This window comes from Berghia stephanieae, chromosome 3 (assembly GCF_034508935.2).
Source record: "Berghia stephanieae isolate SIO BIC M18660-M18661 chromosome 3, UCSD_Bste_1.3, whole genome shotgun sequence".
Classification (NCBI taxonomy): domain Eukaryota; kingdom Metazoa; phylum Mollusca; class Gastropoda; order Nudibranchia; family Aeolidiidae; genus Berghia; species Berghia stephanieae.
Window position 1 is genome coordinate 89,016,728 of NC_088362.1, and position 22,604 is coordinate 89,039,331.

The window sequence follows — 22,604 nt, forward strand, 5'->3', positions numbered from 1 at the left end:
ATTATAAACGTTCAATGTTACCCATAGTTTTGTGTGTTTCGTACGTTAGAAACAGCTGTCGGATGTTATGAGTTTCTTTTTTAGATAAACTTATAGCATCAATAGAAAAAAACGAAATAGTCGTCACTCAGCCCTTCGTTATTATTTTTTTTTTTTAATTTGACAGCAATTTTAATGCTTGGTTCTCACTAAATCATATAGGACAGACTATAAACGTTCAAGCTAACACACACTTCTGTGCATTGGTACGTTATATCCGGCTGGTGGATGTTGTGAGCATTGTACCTAAACCCATGTCCTCAATAAAATCGTTACAAAATGTAGATGTTTCTTGGAGCGAGACTTTTGATTGAATGAAGTCGATATCACTCGGCTCTTTGTTATTATTTTTATTATTTCTTTTTCCCCAACTCACTTGGATGGTATGCCTGGCAAGCTATAAATAAATAAATAAATAAATAAATAAATAAATAAATAAATAAATAAATAATAAATCTTTATTGTCCTAAAAAAAGTGGCAATTTGTCATTTGGCTACACATTTATAACAATACAATATTGACATAGACACACTCACACAGATGCACACTAGTAATATCGTAGTCATCGAAAAAAAAAAATACGGCAACAACAACGTCATCATCATCATCATCATCATCATCATCATCATCATCATCATCATCATCATCATCATCATCATCATCATCCATTATCATCATCATCATCATCATCATCATCATCATCATCATCATCATCACAACAACCTTCCTAATATTTTCATTACAATCCTTCACTTTCATCATTCCCCTATAACACCATCACTATCTTCATCATACTCCATATTATATTATTTCCTGTAACAAGCTATGAGAGGGAAAGCCTGTGGTCCTCTCTCTCTCTCTCTCTCTCTCTCTCTCTCTCTCTCTCTCTCTCTCTCTCTTTCTCTCTCTCCTTTTTTACTCTCTCTATTTATCTATCTATCTATCTATCTATCTATCTATCTCTTTCTCTCTCTGTTCTTTCATAATTTCATAATAGGATTCAATAGTCGTAACGTCACTTCCTTCATAATGACGCATGGTAACTTAGCAACACTGGCTCTAAACTATCGGAACAATGGCGGACGCCTGTATGAAATATTTCTCCGGCGAGCATAAAAGCATATCCAGAGGGGAAAAAAACATAAATTTGACAATGTTTTGACTTTTACACATTCTGATCACAAGGCATATGAAAAGTTCAAGCCAGCATGAAGAATAAAAAGTAATGATTTTCTTTGTTTAGAACCAAGATGGCCGCCGTTGCCAGGCGGCGTGACATCAGACTATTGAATCCAATTGGAAGCGATCTGTAGAAAGAACAAAGTTGACGTCACTCAGGTCTTTGTTATTGGTTTTTGCGATCCACGTTTATGAGTAATTCTCACTAAACTGTACTAACCAGACTATAGATAGTATGCGCTTGGCTAAGAAGCTCATAACATTGCCATCCGGAAGTATAACGGACCAATACACAAAACTGTGTGTATCCATGAACGTTTATAGTCGGATTAATACAGTTTAGTGAGCATTATTCATAAACGCGGATGGCAAAATACAATAACAAAGACCTGAGTGACGTCATCTTCGAACTATCTATAAGCGTTCAAGGTTACACATAGTTTTGTGTGTTGGTCCATTAAACGTCCGAGTGGCAATGTTGTGATCTTCTTAGCCAAGCACATACTATCTATAGATATTGAACGAAAGGAGGATTACTCATAAACGTGGAAGGCAAAATAAAAATAGCAAATACCCGTGTGACGTCAACTTCATTCTACCTTTTGTGAGGGACCTAAAGCAGAGAGGTCTGTCCCTCGAGATGGCCCCAAGAATAGCTGCGGACAGGACCAGGTGGAGAGCCAGAAGGCCCGGAGAGGATTGAGTGAGTGAGTGGGGCTGACCGATTCCTCGTGTACTAAAAGTAGCTACGGGTCGACCGATGGCATAGAGGAATCCATTTCAAACACTTTTCATGTTGTAGAAGGAACGAAATTGATTTCACTCAGCTCTTTTTAGCCAGCGATTTTTATTATTAGTTCTCACTTTATTGTGTTAATCAGACAAAAACGTTTAAGGTAACACATGGTTCTGTGTGTTGGTACGTTACAAGTACGCTGTTTACAAGTTCCATATTTGCATCTTGCAATGTGCCCCTCAGTTGTGTACAACACAGCCATCAGCAAGTACTACTCAGTCACTGAACAAGGGATTGGAATAGGTAGTAAACGCCTTCACGCAATTGGTGCTATGAGTTTAAGAAAAATACTCACAACATCCAGCCGATATATTGTGCCAACACAGAAAACTATGTGTAACCTTTAACGTTTAAGATCATAACATAGGATTCAATAAGACCTTATTTTGTTGGGGAGTTGTTTTTTTTTTAAAAAGCAATATCCACTAAACGTGCTCAGAGCGCTTTACAAAGGGTCCCAACCAACAGCAACACTTAACATGCTGGACGCCTGTAAGGCGATATTACAATTTTTGTGTGTGACAAACACAGCGTTGTTAACGGACAGGAACACCCGTGTACGGAGAGAAAATTTGAGTCAATAGCATTTTCCAAGGACTTAACAATGCACCGCTCAGAGCGGAACTCGAACCCAGAAACTTCCGATTTGAAGGCAAGTGTCATACCACATAGCCACGCATATGGTAATATTTTTCTTAAAGATCAGTTGCTGGATATGGTATCATACTGAAACTCTGTGGATTTATGCACGAAGCCGATAATCTAAATTATAATGTAGCAGATAAAAAAATGCACGAAAAACATGGATTGGGTATCTACCAATCAATTGAGTTGGGATCGACATATACTTACTTGCAGGTTTGATAACCCAAATTGCATTTTATTCAATTAAAACACACACACACACACACACACACACACACACACACACACACCCATATATGTGTGGTTGTATGTAAATCTGCCTGTTTGTCCCGCTGTTTTAGCACCTGTTGCATTCTTTATTCTCTCTAGAATAATACGGTTCGTTGAAAATATCTCCTGGGATAGAGAGAAGAGCGATTCCTCTATAATTATTACAATTACTGAGGTGTCCCATTTTCCAATCCTTTGGGATTATCCCGTCATTCCAGATTCTCTCAAACAGTGGGTGAAGGGCCTAAGTATTTCTTTCAGCATCAACTTTTAGAGCTTCAGGTGGATTCTAAATAGAAATTGAAAAAAATAAAATTCGCTTTATTCACCCCCAAGGGGAAGTTTGTCTTTAGGTCTATAACAAGGGAAGACTGGAATAACTAAAGACTGGAGGGGCAACTAGCGGTACGGTCTTTGCTTTGTACACGAAAGGTACTGAGTTCGATCACCTGCTGCGCTATGCGGCATTGAACATATCACCTCGCAGTAGCTCACTTTGCGACGCTGCACTGCGGCTGAGGCCTGGTTTATTCCAGTCTTCCCTTGGAATAGACCCTGAAGACAAATTTCCCAATGGTGATGAATAATAGGAATTTTTTTTTTTTAATATCATAACCCAGGAGCCAGCCGCAGTACAGCGCCGCAAAGTAATCTAGGGCGAGGTGACTTGCTCAAGGCCACACAACAAGGCAGATTGTCGAATTTGATATCTTTTGGGTACGAAGCAAAGACCGTACCGCTGAGCCAAGCTGCCCCCTGGTCTGGATTCCAGGTGAATGCTAAAGATGGGGGAAAAGAATGAGTTCAAACTGCAATTGAGTAATAGATTCCAGCCTCTAGCTCATCTCCAGTAGAACATATACTTAGTCACATTGGAATAAAAAAAACCCAAATTATCTAGGTCTAGGTTTTGTTGGGGTTTTTTGTTTGTTTGTTTGTTTGTTGTTTGTTTGTTTTTTAAACTCATCATAGTATTTATATCAAGATGATTCAAGTTTAGCTTATAGATTACACAGTAGTTTATTTCTTCCAATTACTTAGTGAGTCAAGAATTTATCATCTATTTTATATTCGTCAATAAAAGAATAAAAGGGGTTCCCAATAGTTCAGTTGGTAGAGCACTCGCTTCACACGATAAGAGACCAAGATCGGTCTTGGGTACAGTCGAGATTATTTTTTTCTCACTATATGTCCACCCATTAGTGATTGGGTAAATGGTTCTGTTAGATCTAGCGATCGTACATTGCGATAGATTAGCGTGCTATCCTAAGAATTGCAAACTATTGTCCTTTTCACGCTATACATATAAAGCAGGATAAACTCTTTATGAATAAAAATGAACAATAGACTGGCGAATACAGTGTTAAAGATTAATAACTTTGTAAACTGTTTTAGTGTATGATAATTCTTGCATCACAAAGGAAGTTCCGACTTTGAGAGTTTTGGACACGTTATATTAACGGTCATTTTAATTGATTGGATGAATTTCCTTAACAACATTTTAAACATGTGTTGCTGTTGTTGTTGTTGCTGTTGTTGTTGCTATTGTTGTTGTTGCTGTTGTTGTTTTCATAGTAAGGCAGAATTATGCAGGGCTCAAGAAGGAAAAGTAACATCAGAAAACAAATTGGATTGAGAATATCAAATGGTGGACTGAATATAAACCCTCTGAGAGTGCCTGGAACAGAGAGAGGAATAGCGTATAAGGCTTCCAGCACACCCCTTTCCCCTACCCGAAGATTTGACACCGTTTAGCCACCAACCGATAATGTAATAATTATAAAATCATTAGTCCGGTACTAAATATATCATTGATCATAATAAATGAGAGAATTCCACAAGCATAAATCTACTACCACGTCTTATAAATTATTATAATCAGATCTGGTATTGGCTGCAGTCGGTAACTCTCGTTTCGAGAGAGAGAGAGAGAGAGAGAGAGAGAGAAAAGAGAGAGAGAGAAGGAGAGAGAGAGAGAGAGAGAGAGAGAGAGAGAGAGAGCTAGCTCAAAAACAATGATTAAATTTGTGTTTGTTTTTGTTTTTAAATTATCAATCCCAATTAAAAATGAAATAAGGATGGTCCAACTGTAGAGATGTACAGGGTCAATGTGATATTTAAGATTGTTTAAATATACAATTAGCAGAAGCGAGAGAGAGAGAGAGAGAGGGAGAGAGAGAGAGAGAGAGAGAGAGAGAGAGAGAGAGAGAGAGAGAGAGAGAGGGCGGATGAAAGAGATTGATGTATGAGTGTAATATGCATTATAAAAGAAATGTCCAATCAAATTCTGTTTGCTCTCATTATTAACGTCGCGGATTATTGCAATTTGACGGATAATTGATTCCAGGATTACAGTGTTGCCTGTCGTCTTTTTCCTTCAGTTAATTCAAAGACATAGGCTATACAGGGAGATAGAAATATTTTGAAAAGTAGTATATTATGATATCGTGTCATATAGCTGGTAGGCAGAAAGAAACAATTGGAGGCGTATGAAGACGACATAATAACTTGATACCATTGGTTGGAATCAAATCTCAGTCGTTTTTGTGTTTTCCAGGAAACGTGTTATCCTTTAGTCTAACAAGGCTACCCTGCCATCGAGACAATTTAGAGTTTAAGAGACATAAGACACAGGTAAGCTCTCCAAATCATTTTATTTAGTATAGAAATAAACTTTTAACCAGTTAATTGCCGAACTCTGGAAAGACACGTATTTTAAAATTTGGCCAGAAAACTTGTCCTTCAAATCGATCGATTTAAATTACTTCGCGAAGTCCCAGGTTTGTCGGTTTTTTTACCAAGATGAGGTCATTTAAATTGATCACAGTTTGAAAGAAGAGTTTTTTTAAACCAAATTTTTAATTACGTTTTTCCAGGGTACGGCAGATAACTGGTTAAAGGATCTGGCGATGGTTGCAGGATGATTACAGACGCAGGAAAAGAAAAACTCAGCAATGTAAAAACAAAAAAATTGTCGAATATCGACTGGTTAAAATGTCTCTTAGGGATCATTTCTAGAGTATGCTTTGCGGAAACATCGTGCTAAGTTGACCGGAATCTCTTGTCAAAATGTCTCAAACATGTAACTTGTCATGAAGTGAAAATTTGACACCGCATTTGTATAGCCCTTTTCCTATTTTAATTACCATACTTTTTTTTTCCCTTTGACAACATACTTTAATATCATTTTATATTTTTTTCATTCAGCTGTGTCTGGCCTTCGTGGAGTTTTTAAAAATACATTTTCATATTTTTATTTTACATCTGTGCCTGCCCCCTAATTTGCATTTAAACAAATCATTTTGAGCATTTGTTCAACCCGATTGAACAGAAAAAAAAAAAACCACACAAAAAGACCCAGTTTTCAGTCGCATAACACGAGGATCATTTAGGAAAGCTTCCCTTGGGTTTACATTTATCACTTAAGAAGGGGGGGGGGGGCGACACTAAAAATGATGAATTTTGACCCAGTTTGCTAAAATTAGATTTTGGTGGGATGTATTCATGTGACCATTTGTCTGCATAATACATTGCATGAGAACTTCATCTTCAGTTTTTTTTCTACTCAAAATAACATATTTTGTGACCCATAGTATGGTTAATAATTTTCAAGGGTAATCGAGTAATAATTTGAACTTAATTTTTAAAGTTTCTAATTAAAAAAATTAAAAATCGGGCCTCTAGAGCCTCTTTATTTTCCTTTTTTCTACCTCTGGCCAAAATATTATGGCAATGGGTTGATAAACAAAAAAGCCTTTGACTTTTTAAGATTTGTAGTTTATTTTCCAATATGGCGTCGTTTCCATAGCAACGGACAACTTTTTTCGAAAAAAATTATATGCAATCATCTTTCCCAAACATATACATTATGACTGTGCATAGAAGTTTATTTAGGATATTTCATCAAATTTTAAAAAATGACCCTTTCGTGTCTCTCCACCCCCCCCCCCTTAATGAGTTCAAAAGAACTGGACTCTATACCTACTACCTCTATACCTCTATACAACTCCGTATAAGCCACTGTCAATGACCGCATCAATCCAACATGTTTGGCCGTATGCCCAAGGGTTGCATACATGATGTGGCGCCCTGTCACAAAACGTTATCAAGCCTTCCTCTTCGAGACGTTTGATTGGGGGGGGGGGGGGGGTTCTGGAAATAACTGCCCACATATCTCGAATAACCCTTTCTAGAGAATGAGGTTTTGCCCTGATCCTCGTTGATGTCCTTTCCCGTGAGGGAGTCATTTGGATGTGCCCATGTGTATTTGGCTGAAGTAAAGACTGTCCTCCATTTCTCAAAATGACATTTTCCCTCTTAAATCATTTGATTGTGTTTTAGAAAATCTGTCTCCGAGACCTACTCGAATAATAATAACATCTTTAACTTTTATACAGCGCCATATCCACTGTGCACTCAAAGCGCTTTCTATGCTTCCCAAGTCAATAGCAAAACTTAACATAATACGAGACAACATATACAACCTATATGACACTTTTCTAAATTCTTTTCGACAGAGACAAACATGAACTCATTTTAAACCCGAATATGACAACAACAACAACAACAACAACAAAAAAGCAACAAATTTTGTTCCGGTCTTCTTTTTTTTTACATGAAAATTAAACGTATTTAACAATGTGCTGTTGAATTTTATCATCAGCCGTTTGTTTAATTTGTTTCACAAGATCAGACGAGGGGCGTTTATGACATTTTCAATAATGATGCTTTTGAAATCTTGACATTTAATCACTACTGTTATCTCAAATTGTGGTTTTCAACCATCGGGTTTAAATGAGATATAATGGTGGTTCGTTGTATAATTTGTTGCAATATTCCAGTGATCAGAGCACGTTAGAGACGATCTTTTTTGGGGGATCGTGGATAGCTCATACAGTAAAGTCACGCTCTAGCGGCCAGGCGGAGTTGTCGTACTAATAAGGTCGCGGGTTCAAACCCCCATCACCGCCGCGAAAAAGATGTATTCTCTATTGTCTCTATTGGCACGTTCCTACTCACTTCATCTCTTGTTGTTACCAACATAAATGCCTGCTCCACTCACTTTTCTGAATTGACGTAACACTGCATCATTATGATTGATGATGTTGATGGTTATGATGAGGATAATGATGTAATGATGATGATGATGATGATGATGATGATGATGATGATGATGGTTATGATAATGTTGATGATTATGACATTCTAATATAATTGTATCGGCATGCCGTCTTCCTACTGCTATCAAATCATTGTTTTAATCAAGTTCGATTGAATCAGTTATATAACAAGTAAAATAATTCCCATAGTATTTTTGTACAGAAAAAAAAATAAGGGGAGGGGAGAAGGAAAACTGAATCAACACCGGTTGCTGGCATTTATCGAGCTGTGTTTTGCTCGTCTGTTCGTCTGGCCGTCTGTGCAATCAATTATACTCACTAAATCAGAATCACAAAAAGGTCATATTATATAATTTTGTTTGGCAGAAGTCCATTAAAACTAACAAAATTGAATGAGATTGACGAAAATACAATGTAAACAATTTGGACATTCAATTAATCGAACGTTTAATCAGAGAGGGTTTAATTAAGGAAACGACCTGTTCAACGCTAAAAAGAGTCACCAATGGGAATCCAAGGATGACATAAAACAACATTGGCTCGCGAGAATGAACGAACATTTTGTCGCCCATTTCAAAATTTTCAAATTTAAATAGCTTGTATCTCAGCTAATACTGACATCTCGGATTGGTTCTATAGCAAAAACTAGGATTGTACATGCTCATATTATATAACTTTCATGCTTTCAATCCTATTTTAAGGGGTTTTTGGACCTAATTCCCCCTACTTTTAGTGCAATGTCTAATTCGTTCGGTCATCTCGCTCCATAGAAGTTTCATCTTTGGGATAACAAAACAAAACGCGAATGCCATTAATTCTGTATATGTTTAACGTGATATATTTTGTATAATTTCAGACTGGAAGACACGAGATGGATCTAATTAACACCGGACAAGAGCAACAAGAAGAGCCCGTGCCAGCTCCATTCAGTAAAGAAAACTTTTTCATCTTTGAGCTGTGCATCTACATGGTTGCAACAGGAATCGTTGCTGGATTTGGAGTGATCTCAAATGCGATAAATTTCGTCGTCTTTTATCGTCAAGGTATTTTATCAAGCAGCTCTGCAGTGCAAATGGCAGGAATTTCACTGTCTGATTTCTTCTCCTGTTTGATATCATTTGTAAGCATTTTATTCATGTACTTCGTCCATTTCTCTGATGGTCATATGTCTACAGCGTATAGCATAGCAACATTTTTGGATTACAAGATTGGTACGTTTTTCCAGATAACGTGTTGGCTTACATCTTTGATAACTTTAGAGAGAGAGTCGTTTGCATTCGCTTTCCCTTCCGCGTCAAGTCAATTTTCACACCGACTGCATGCTTAGCTGCTGTAATTAGTATATACGTCGGCACAATTATCATTGAATTGCCGTTCATTCTTTATTTCCGCTTAGATTGGGCAACACATCCTAAAACAAATACATCATTCATTGGATTATACGTGACTAATTTCATTCCCTCCAATATCGTTTCTGTTGCTGAAGTCCTCAGCCCCATTGCCCTGCGATTTCTGTCAATATTTATTGTTATCATATGCAATATAATAATCTTTTGGAGCCTCCGATTATCTCAAAAATTTAGAAAGTCTACAAGCATTTCACAATTGTCAACGGTACGAACTGTCAGTGCTTCAGGTAGTCAATTGGATATTGACTCGGATTTTAGAAGTGAAACAAGTGTTGGCCCAAACGCTGGATCTGTGACACAAATTAATCCAAAGCGTAAGAAGGAGATGAAGCTTCTTCGTATGGTTGTTGCCATCTCACTGGTATTCACATTGTGTTACATCCCGTGTGTTCCTTATACAGTAGCATTTGATCTTGTATTGAAAATAAACGTACATTTTCACAGTGATACCAAAATTCTCTTTTATTATGCCGTCATTTTGCTACAGACCATCAATTCAAGTTCTACCATTTTCATCTATTATAACATGAGTTCTCGGTACAAAGAGGATTTCAAAAAGATATTTCTATGTGGCACCAGAAAAGTATCTCGATTTAAATAAGATGACAAAGGTCTCCAAGGGAACAAAAGTGTGATGTCAAAAAAACTGGCTTCTTTAGAAGTGTAAAACCACTCTGTCGGAGGACTGAATAAATACCTTGTGCAAATGATCTTCTGGTTTCAGAGTGATGGCATCTTTTTGTTTAGTCTATGCTGGTCGTCAATAAATATCATCCATCTCGCTATCTTACGTCAATTAATCCTTAGAATCTGCCTAGGCTACTAAATAGCCATGGCACCTTATAACCAATAAGCAACCTATTCATTATCAGTACTCCGAAGGACTGTTACGTAACAAGGATTTTGGAACCAGAAAAATAGAAAGTATGACGTCACAACTTTTCTTCCCTATTCGTTGATTGGTTGATCATCTGACACGTGGTCAGTCAGACAGTCAATTGTCGTTGATTGCAATCCAATCACCTTTGTGAAAACAACACTGTGATAATGATGATGATGATGATGATGATGATGATGATGATGATGATGATGATGATGATGATGATGAGAGTTTTTGCCTTGATGGGGGTCATTTGAATCAATCGATATTTAAAGGACGAGATTTCTGGCCAATTTTTAATCCAAGTTTTTCCAGAGTACGGCATGGTTAAAAAGAAAACAAAACACGGGTTGAATTATAATATTTGACACTTACGTAGGTCTAGTTCAAAGAAGAGTACGGCAGTTAACTGGTTAAACTCAATTTTCTGAATCTGTTTTATTGGGTCGAATACCGTTATATAGATAGTATGCGCTTGGCTTAGAAGCTCACAACATTGCCATCCAGAAGTATAACGGACGAACACACAGAGCTCTGTGTAGCCATGAACTTTTATAGTCTGGATAAGTGAGAATTACTCATAAACGCGGATGGCAAAAAACAATAACAAAGACCCGAGTGACGTCAAACTTCGTTCTATCTATATGGTGTATGTGTGTGTGTGTGTGTGTGTGTGTGTTTGTGTGTGCACGTGTGCGGCTTGGTGACTTAGCGGTACGGTGTCTCGTCTTGTCGTAAAAGTCAAGCAATATTAAGCGGGATCAGTGGCTGGATGGATGACAGTAATCTTGGAATATTCTGTCCTTGGGTAAGCCACTTTATACACACTGCCTTACCAGACTCGGGTGTGAATGCTGGTTGCAGGCAGTGACGGATGATGTTAGTAAAAAAAAGTACACCTAACAGACAATTAGTACTTTATTGTCATGGTCTCAAGATCTATGTAGAATGAGGCCCCAGAATTTACTAGTTACTATAAATGAAAAACAATTAACGATTTGTTTACAATGAAATAAAAATAATGATGAAATTCGTGGCTGGGACCTCTCTCTTGTTCAATGGTTGTTCAACAATTGTAATTAGGCATTGAAGAGTGTTTAACAGTGATGTCTGAAATACAAAACAATAAAATATCGTAAGATTTACAATAGTTACAAAATGTGTTCACAACACTGAGTGATTGGATGATAGGTGAATGAATCGTTATGGAATGTAAACATATTGAAAACAATTCATGAATGAGGCAAACAACAAAATGAAATGAGTGATATAATAACAAAGTGGACAAGGAATGAATGAATGAATGAAAAACTGAGTGAATAGATGAATGAATGAATGGATAATGTATGAATGAAAGAATGAATGGAGGAATATATGTATGAATGATTGGATAAATTAGTGAATAAACGAATGAATGGATGAATGAATGAATGAATGAATAAATGAATGAACAATGAATGAATGAATAATTTATAAATGAATAAATGAATGAAGGAATGAATCAATAAAATGCTATTCAATTTGAATGAAAGAATGAATGGATAAATTGCTATTCCATTTAAATGAAGAAATGAAAAAGAAAAAAAAATTAATCCTGTAAATAGGGAGTTCAATTAAAATATGATCAAGTGGGGCAATTAAGAGTTTTACAATTTAAACTTTAAGGTTAGATGAAATAGATATAAGTAACTAAATAAATTCAATTCTTTATATGTGTCCCCTCCAAAATGTCATGGTCTCAAGTGAGTAAAGAGCTACTCGACTATGCATAAAGATCTATGTAGAATGAGGCCCCAGAATTTACTAGTTACTATAAATGAAAAACAATTAACGATTTGTTTACAATGAAATAAAAATAATGATGAAATTTAATTAAAAGAGATAAACAGTGATCGTGGCAGTTACAAATAGAGATATGAATATTTTACGTAACTTATGATAATATGTCAGGTTCATAAGTTTACGTTTCCAGGCAGTTGATGGGCTTGGATGATCTATTCCTCTAATAACAGGATTGGACTCGTAAAATTCCACTTCCAGGCAACTGGTAAGAAGTTATTGTGTAGTCCTTTGACAGCGGGCTTGGGTTTGATCCTTGAAGATTATACAATCAAAGTTAAAAGCTCCGGCGTCTTAATGGTGTAGATATAATATCTACAAAGTCCCAAAAGATAAAAATCTTCCAGTATATATATAGGAATAGAGCGACTGGCCGTCCGGCATAGATTGTGGAGAGAAAGTGAGTGTAGAATATTAGACCTATCAGCTTTTATAATAAATGGCTACGTGACAGAATGTAGAACGAAAAGTATTCACTAATTAGAAATTAATTCGAGGGAAGGCTATAAAAGGAAAGACGATCTAATATTAGAAGGTAAAGTTTATCTAAGCCTACCGAAATATAACTGGAGTGAGATGAATTCAGTTCTTAATAAAATAAAATTTAATAAGATAATTGTGAACAATCTTTACTGTGACACCCCCCACCCACGTTTAAAATATACTCTTTAACCATTATGGGAAAGATAGATTTTACAAACGGAAGTAAATTTACTATCATGATACTCTAGCATTAATCCATTGTTATGATTTGTGCTACAATTAAATTATTTATTAACTAGACATGGAAATGTTTATATTAACGTAGGTATATGAATGGGTGACAATAACAATGAAAGATTGTGATTACAAATCATTGTGATGAACAACATGATGGCAATGTGATTACAAATCATTGTGATAAACAATAGTGACGGCAATGAAGCATGATTTAAGTCGATGATATGAAGGTAATTTACCGAATGAAATGAATGAAAATGTAAATGGAATATTGACATTTCAATTATTAATCATAAATGAGTGAAAATTCATAACAATAATAGTAAAGAGAAGATTTCCCAAATCATGAATGGGTATGGTATATATATCCAAACAATACTCAATGTTACATTAAGTTGGGTCATCATGTTTACAAATAAAATTATCGAAATTGTGCGTTCTGATTTGGCATAATTTGCGAGGTAACTAACAGTATGCATGGGAGGTTAAGTTATACCCTTCTCACGTGTTTATACTAATCGAGAAAGTAGGTCGGCGTGAATATTTTCACAGCCTGGTATGTGAGAGATACTGAAAGTGTAATTTTGCAAAAATAGACTCCACCTTAGTACTCTACTATTATTCATTTTGTTATTTCTTATGTACGTGAGTGGTTTATGGTCCGTTTCGACCACAAACTCTTTTAGCAGTAGATATCTGCTGAATGTCTTTAAAGCAAAGACGATGGCCAGTCCTTCACGCTCTATTACAGAGTATCGTGATTCTCTGTCCAATAATTTTCTGCTTGCATATAAGCAAGGCATTAGAGTTCCCTCATGTTCCTGTAATAGTACACCTGCGATGCCTTATCAGACGCGTCAGTTCTTACAACAAATTCTTTTGATATGTCGGGTAATTTAAGAATTGGTTCTGAACAGAGTAATGCCTTTAATTGGTTAAAGCTATTCTGACACGCTTCTGTCCAAACAATTTTGTTCGGTGACCCATTCTTTGTCAGATTTGTTAGCGGTGTCGCGATGTGCGCGAAGTTGTAAATGTATTTCCTGTAAAAATTTAGGAGCCCAAGTACTTTGCGTACTTCTTTTTTTGTCTTAGGTGGTTGCAATTGTGCGATTTTTGTTTGTTTTTCTGTCTCGGGTGTCTGTGTCCCATGACCAACGGTATGATTGATCCTGCATTTGAAGCTTCGATATTAGTAAACATAGGTTGCGACACTGTGTCTCTATCAAAATACTTTTTTAGCATGTTTGCATGGAATGTCTTTGTTGTGTTGTTAATTTGAATCTCGTAATTAACATTAGATTTTACTGCTGTTATTTTGAATGGTCCTTTCCATGTAGCTAAAAGTTTACTCGAGTCATCGGGTAAGAGTATTAGTACTTTGTCACCAATCTCAAATTTTCTTGACTTGCTTTTTCTATCGGAGTATTCCTTGTATTTCTCTGCTTTTTTAGTGACGGATTCCTGTGCTAGCTTACACGTGTCCTCTATTCTGTCTTTCAGGTTTCTTACATATTCGTAAGCAAACATAATTTCGTTATTGTCCTCCTCATTCCCTTTACAAATGTCGGCTACTATATTGATCGGGCCGCGAGGTGATCGTCCATACATCAACTCAAATGGGGAGTAGCCTGTAGATTCTTGGGGTATTTCTCTATATGCAAATAGGATTGCTGGTAAGTATCTGTCCCAATCATCTGGTTTTTCTGCTGACACTTTTCTTAACATATTCTTTAGAGTGCCATTAAATCTTTCACAAAGACCATTTGCTTGGGGGTGGTAGGGAGTTGTGAATGAGTGTTGGATTCCATGAGTTTCATGGTTTCATGCATCATATGTGATGTAAATTGGGGTCCATTGTCCGACAGTATCTCATTTGGTATGCCTATTCTAGTAAAAATTGTCATCAATGCTTCAGCTATGTGATCCGATGTAGTTGATTTCAATGCTATCGCTTCTGGCCACCTGGTTGCGTAATCGACTAGTGTTAGTATGTGTGTATGGTTTCTATCTGATTTTGTTAAAGGGCCTATAATGTCGATTGCAACTTTTTGAAAAACTTTTTCAATAACTGGGGTTGTCTCTAATGGCAATCTCGGTATTCTGCCTTTTGCGACTCTTCTTTGGCATGTGTCACACGATTTCACATATTCTCGGACGTCTTTAGTAATTCCAGGCCATGTGAAATTCTCGGATATTCTCTTCAATGTGGAAGAGCTCCCAAGATGTCCAGAAGTTATTGAATCGTGCGCTATTCCAAGGATTTTGTTTCTGTAAATACTCGGCGTGACCAGTTGTTTAGCTATTTTGTTTCTTTTCCTATGTAACCTGAACAGAATATCTTTTTCAATGATGTATTCAACTTTTGATTTCGTCCCTTTGTTTGCGATATTGAAATATGAAGTTAAAGTCGGGTCCTTTTTCTGTTCTTCGATGAACGTGTTCCTGTCAAATTGTTGTGGTTCAAGAGAAATAGTCATTGGCTTCTCTGTTGTCTTAGTCATCTTTCTTGTTTCTGCTAGACAAGCTGTTTTTTGGGTTAATGACCATTCTTTTACATCTGTTGGGTTGTCTTTAAGACCTTTTATATTGCCAACAATAACATCAGCGACGGGGTTGGGAAGTATACAGCATTCCACTATTCCTGTATAGTATGGGGTTTCTATGTACACGTTAGCTGTTTCAAAGGTTTCGACTGTGCCACTGAATGTGATGCATTGTACCCTTTTTCCAGTTTTGTCTTCGTCATTGATCAAAGATGCTTTTATTCCTACTGTACTGCATCCTGTGTCTCTCAATATTTTGCAATCAGTTCCATTAGCTTTGCCTTCACAAAAAAATAGCGATCCTGATTTGTGAGTTTGTGTTAAAAGTGACATACCTTTCACGCAATAGACATTTATATTTTCTCCTGACATTACTCGTGTCTGATTATTTACACTGGTTTGGAGTGATGCATTTGCAGTTTCTTTCGGATATCCCACGATTTTGTAACATTTGTCTGCTGTGTGGCCTTTCATTCCACAATATTGACATTTAATTATAGGTTTGTTGGTTTTCTTATACTCAGTATTATTGTCAGTGCTATTTCTTGTTTTGTTTTGATAGGGTCGGCTATGGTCTCTATTGAACTGTTTGTTCCATGGTTTGTTACTATGGTCATCCTGTTTCACTTGCGTGTTCCGAGTGATTGATCGGCTCGTTCTATTTGAGTACTGAACTTTAGGTGTACCTGGACTCTGAGCAGCGGCAGCGTAGTATGGTTCCTTCAATGTTCTGCTAAGGGGTGTCAATGGATGTGCGCTGTTAAAGTTTTCTGCGTAGATTTTTAATTTGTCCAAGTTTTCTGGCTTTCTCTCTTTAAAGAATGCGACTAAATCTGGGTTGCAAGCTTGATAGATTCGATTCTTCAGCGTGAGATAGTAAAGGCCTGCAAAGTCGTCTTGTTTTACGTTTGCCAACTCAAGCCACCGATTTAGAAATTGAGTAATTCGGTTCACGAATGTATTAAAGTCTTCTCCACTTTCCGGTTTTGCAGTGTGAAACCTTTCCTGGTAACCATCTTCCGTTAATCTAAATCTTTTTAGTAGAGCGTCTTTAATTTTTCCATAGTCATCTGCATCTTCAGTTGTTAAGGTATAGAAAACTTTTAGCGGTTCTCCAGATAAGCAGTTAATCAAGGCTGTGGCCCATTTGCTTTCTGGCCAACGATAACCTTTAGCCTGAACTTCGAATCGGTGTAAGAAGGATTCTAAACAGTCTGAGCGTTCATCGTATGTTGGCATGCGTGGAAGTTTCACGAAAAATTCATCACTATTATTATGTTTTCTTTCATGACCGGTTTTTGTTTTTTCAATTTCCAGCATCATTTGGGTCCTTTTGGTTTCTTCTTCTGCTAAAGCTATTTGTCTTTTTAGTTCCCTTTCTTGGACTCTTTCTTCTCGTTCTTCTCTACGTATTCTTTCTTCATTTTCTTCTCTACGAATTCTTTCTTCATTTTCTTCTCTACGAATTCTTTCTTCATTTTCTTCTCTACGAATTCTTTCTTCGTGTTCTTTTTCTTCTTTACGAATTCTTTCTTCATTTTCTTCTCTACGAATTCTTTCTTCATGTTTCTTTTCTTCTTTTACTTTCTCTTCGCACCATGAAAATATTCTTTCCTGGGGTATTTCTAAGTCCTTTGCGAGACTTAAGTATCTTTTATATGCTTCCATGTTGCAATAAATTAGTTACGATATTTTATATATATTATATTGACAGGATACTGTTACTGTTTTATTTATTTACACTTACTGGAATGAACTGTTCTATTTTTAGAAATCTCTCTCTCTCTTATTTCAACTTATTATGTATGTTGAATTTGATGCCTTTTATCGTTATATCTTATAAAGCAATGTGTCAATACAATGCGCAGTTATTATGACTTGTGTCAATAACAATGTGTCAATCGCGTGTACTCTAAACTATGTTACTACGAAAAATGTATCACCAATGTGTGTGACTCGTCGTTAGTTTGTGTACAATTATTCGCAATGACGCTAATATACTAGAGTGTGATAACAATAATAGGATGCCAAAGTAATCCCAAGTTATCTATCACTAAATATAACACGACGGCTAGTAGACTCCTTTTATTATTATTTAGTTTTTAAAGACTCACTTTTCAGAACATAATATATAAGTGGTTTTCGGTAACAGTAATATGCCAAAAATGCATTTAAAACAAATCACTATGCAAAACAAATCACGATGTCTATGGTTACTATGTGATGCCCAACTCATGTAAAAGAGAATAATGAAGGATATATCTACCAACTCAGTTCGTGGCTGGGACCTCTCTCTTGTTCAATGGTTGTTCAACAATTGTAATTAGGCATTGAAGAGTGTTTAACAGTGATGTCTGAAATACAAAACAATAAAATATCGTAAGATTTACAATAGTTACAAAATGTGTTCACAACACTGAGTGATTGGATGATAGGTGAATGAATCGTTATGGAATGTAAACATATTGAAAACAATTCATGAATGAGGCAAACAACAAAATGAAATGAGTGATATAATAACAAAGTGGACAAGGAATGAATGAATGAATGAAAAACTGAGTGAATAGATGAATGAATGAATGGATAATGTATGAATGAAAGAATGAATGGAGGAATATATGTATGAATGATTGGATAAATTAGTGAATAAACGAATGAATGGATGAATGAATGAATGAATGAATAAATGAATGAACAATGAATGAATGAATAATTTATAAATGAATAAATGAATGAAGGAATGAATCAATAAAATGCTATTCAATTTGAATGAAAGAATGAATGGATAAATTGCTATTCCATTTAAATGAAGAAATGAAAAAGAAAAAAAAATTAATCCTGTAAATAGGGAGTTCAATTAAAATATGATCAAGTGGGGCAATTAAGAGTTTTACAATTTAAACTTTAAGGTTAGATGAAATAGATATAAGTAACTAAATAAATTCAATTCTTTATATGTGTCCCCTCCAAAATGTCATGGTCTCAAGTGAGTAAAGAGCTACTCGACTATGCATAAAGATCTATGTAGAATGAGGCCCCAGAATTTACTAGTTACTATAAATGAAAAACAATTAACGATTTGTTTACAATGAAATAAAAATAATGATGAAATTTAATTAAAAGAGATAAACAGTGATCGTGGCAGTTACAAATAGAGATATGAATATTTTACGTAACTTATGATAATATGTCAGGTTCATAAGTTTACGTTTCCAGGCAGTTGATGGGCTTGGATGATCTATTCCTCTAATAACAGGATTGGACTCGTAAAATTCCACTTCCAGGCAACTGGTAAGAAGTTATTGTGTAGTCCTTTGACAGCGGGCTTGGGTTTGATCCTTGAAGATTATACAATCAAAGTTAAAAGCTCCGGCGTCTTAATGGTGTAGATATAATATCTACAAAGTCCCAAAAGATAAAAATCTTCCAGTATATATATAGGAATAGAGCGACTGGCCGTCCGGCATAGATTGTGGAGAGAAAGTGAGTGTAGAATATTAGACCTATCAGCTTTTATAATAAATGGCTACGTGACAGAATGTAGAACGAAAAGTATTCACTAATTAGAAATTAATTCGAGGGAAGGCTATAAAAGGAAAGACGATCTAATATTAGAAGGTAAAGTTTATCTAAGCCTACCGAAATATAACTGGAGTGAGATGAATTCAGTTCTTAATAAAATAAAATTTAATAAGATAATTGTGAACAATCTTTACTGTGACATTTATGAATTGGAAATATGGTTTAATCTGGCCTGCGGTGGAATAAATAACACTTTGTGAAGTGCATTGAACATGGTTTATCCCAGGAAATGAGCTACATAAATGTTCATGATTATACTTTTTCTCTTTTTCTTATCTTTTAACATTACAAGTTTTGACCAAAATCATAGACTATCTCTTTAATTAAAGTCAATATCACTTAGTGCCATCATTAATCACCACTAGAATGCGTATTTGTTTTGTTTTGTTAGGTTCTGTTTTTCAATTTAGATAAAAGCTTTTAACATCCATTAATCATTAACCAATGTTCTGCCACCGTGACCCATAGATGGAACGAAATTGACGTCACTCAACTCTTTGTTATTGCTTTTAGACAGCCATCAGCCATTTTAATGATAGTTCTTACTTAACACTTATCAATCAGACTAAATACACTTAATGTTACACACCGTTTTGTGTGTTGGTAAGTTAAATCCAGCTCGTGGATATTGTGGGCATTTTACCTAAACGTATAGCATCAATACTCTATGTCTGGAATTAATGCTTCTAAACCTGTTCATTCTGCAATCAACCAAATTACCGGTCTTGTTCTGCAATAGTGATTTACAAGCTGTGACAATGCGCATGGCGGATTCCAGTTGGAAATGCCTCTTTACCTTGTTATCTGCCGTACTCTGGAAACACTCGTTTGTCAAAATTTGGCCAGAAAACTTGTCTCTAAAATATCGATCGATCGGGTTAAATGGCAACACTTTTCAAACATGGGACTTCGCGTAATTCACACGTTTCGAGGTAGCCTACATTGTGGTCACATGGTTTTACTAAAAGTAGTTTGGTTAAAAAAAGATCTATATATTTTACCCGGTTACTTTGTCGTTCTCCAAGCTCGTCAGACGTGAGATACCTTATTTTTTAAAAATCGCGAATACATATTTTCTGTGTTTGTGGTTACTTCCTTGAAACGTCAATACTCTTCAACAGTCGTAACGTCACTTCCCTCGTAATGACGCATGGTAACTTAGTAACTGGCTCTAAACTATCGGAACAATGGCGGACGCCCTTATGAAATATTTCTCCGGCGAGCATAAAAGCGTATCCAGAGGAGAAAAAAACATAAATTTGATCATGTTTTGACTGTTACACATTATGATCACAAGACATATGAAAAGTTCTAGCCAGCATGAAGAATAAAAAGTAATGATTTTCTTTGTTTAGAACCAAGATGGCCGCCGTTGCCGGGCGGTGTGACATCAGCCTACTGAATCCAATTGCGTCAATTATTTTTTTACCCGTCTGATATGACAATATTCTATTATAAGATACTTTCCGCAAGATACAACCGGTTCAACAACCCGATTACTGCTAGGGAAATATAGCTGGGGGAAGTGGGGGGGGGGGTTAGAAAATTTGGACTCCGATTGATACCGGTTCAATTATTAATAGGACGGGAGTTCTACCACTCGATCAAGTTAAATTTAGTACATTCCATACTATTCATTTTAAATCGTGTATATTTTTCTTAAATCTATTCTCTATTCACTAATTATGAAGATAGTTTGGATTATTTTTGTGTAGGTTTTGAATGCAACGTGGTTCAAAAATATAAATGTCAATTATTTATATTTCCACAGGGTTCAATTTATCATCTACAATATCTCCTTTGAAATCTTTCTATTGTGAAATAAAGAGCATAGCAAACACATCGTCTTTTTATGCATTTTCCCCTCCTTTTTCAAAACATTCATTGATGTGTGTTTTAACGAGATTCAAAACAGGCTTTGATATCGTTAATTCAAAACAGGCTTTGATATCATTCATGAGATTATAAACCGTGACAAAAGACACTCAATAGTTACCATTTATATAATTCTGAACATTTTCTGAATTTTTGAATAAAGGTGGTTCTGTTTTTGTGGCCAATGAATAGTACATGTTAAATATATAAAAATGAGCTTCAGTGTCTGCGTTCTTAATACCCAATTCGTTAATTTTGGCACTGTATTTGAATTGAAACCAACACGTAATGAATCATTCATTAGACATACAAACCAATTAAAATTCTAATTGATGATTGGGTTGTAATGAAAGGTTGCATTGTTGGTACCCCATAGACAAAAATGAAAGGACCAGAAGACAATAGAGATTAAACATTTTCGCGGCGATGGGAAGATGAACCCTGACTTCTCCGATGTCCTTCACCTGGCCGCCAGAGGGATGTTCTACGGTCGACGGCCGCTAGCGGGATGTTCTTTGGTCGACGGCCGTCGGAAGGACATAATATAATAATAATAATATAATAATAATAATAATAATAATAATAATAATAATAATAAATAATAATATAATAATAATAATAATAATAGATCTTTATTGTCCATAAATATGGCAATTTGTCATTTAGTTACACTTGTTATAACTTTATATAATAACTATAACATTGAACAGATATTTGACTCCTACTTATTCTCTCTCTCTCTCTCTCTCTCTCTCTCTCTCTCTCTCTCTCTCTCTCTCTCTCTCTCTTCCTCTCTTTCTTTCACGCGTGCGATATTCATAACATAAACATATTCATTTCATTTTCAAATCGTTACATTTGTGGCAACTCGACACCAAATAATATTATCATCATTATCAATTGGTCAATTAATTTAACATTAAATAAATTAATCAGTCAGTCAGTGAACGCATCAATCCTTGGTTTTGCTGTACCATATGAAATATTCAACATTTTTATTGCTGATGGAACGAACGACCATTTTTATTGCTGATAGAACGAACGAACATTTTTATTGCTGATGGAACGAACGACCATTTTTATTGCTGATGAAACGAACGAACGACATTCTTTGGTCGACGACCGTCAGAGGGACGTTCTTTGGTCGACGGCCGTCAGAGGGACGTTCTTTGGTCGACGGCCGTCAGAGGGACGTTATATGGTCGACGGCCGTCAGAGGGACGTTATATGGTCGACGGCCGTCAGAGGGACGTTATATGGTCGACGGCCGTCAAAGGGACGTTATATGGTCGACGGCCGACAGAGGGACGTTATATGGTCGACGGCCGACAGGACGTTAGTCGACGGCGTCAAAGGACGTATATGGTCGACGGCCGACAGAGGGACGTTATATGGTCGACGGCCGTCAGTGGGACATTATATGGTCGACGGCCGTCAGAAGGACGTTCTTTGGTCGACGGCCGTCAGAAGGACGTTCTTTGGTCGACGGCATCCACTGTTCCATAAAATAAGTAGTTTTGAGTGAAATATATATCTTGAGTCTCTATCAACACTACTTAGGGTCGTGAGATAAAACCCTAAAGAATGCTTTTATAATAGAAACGATCGAGACAGCGTGAATTTATGTAAGCTCCAATATTAGGCAAACATTCAGGAAAGGAGGTGGAGCGTACTCTCATGGTCAGGATGCCGTACCATTCAAG

At 36.2% G+C, this 22,604-nt stretch overlaps 1 protein-coding gene across 1 annotated transcript; it reads left to right on the forward strand.

Moving 5' to 3' along the window:
• The first annotated feature begins 5,443 nt into the window (after positions 1-5,443).
• Positions 5,444-10,951, forward strand: LOC144969690 (uncharacterized). The gene is made up of 2 exons (XM_078908841.1): positions 5,444-5,564; positions 8,907-10,951. Exon 2 carries the CDS (start codon positions 8,922-8,924, stop codon positions 9,375-9,377), a length of 456 nt encoding a protein of 151 aa, XP_078764967.1. The 5' UTR covers positions 5,444-5,564; positions 8,907-8,921; the 3' UTR covers positions 9,378-10,951.
• The last annotated feature ends 11,653 nt before the right edge of the window (positions 10,952-22,604 follow it).

What these genes read in the sequence shown, in the direction of transcription:
- LOC144969690 (XM_078908841.1), top strand. Translation starts at nt 8,922, where the DNA reads ATGGATCTAATTAACACCGGACAAGAGCAACAAGAAGAGCCCGTGCCA.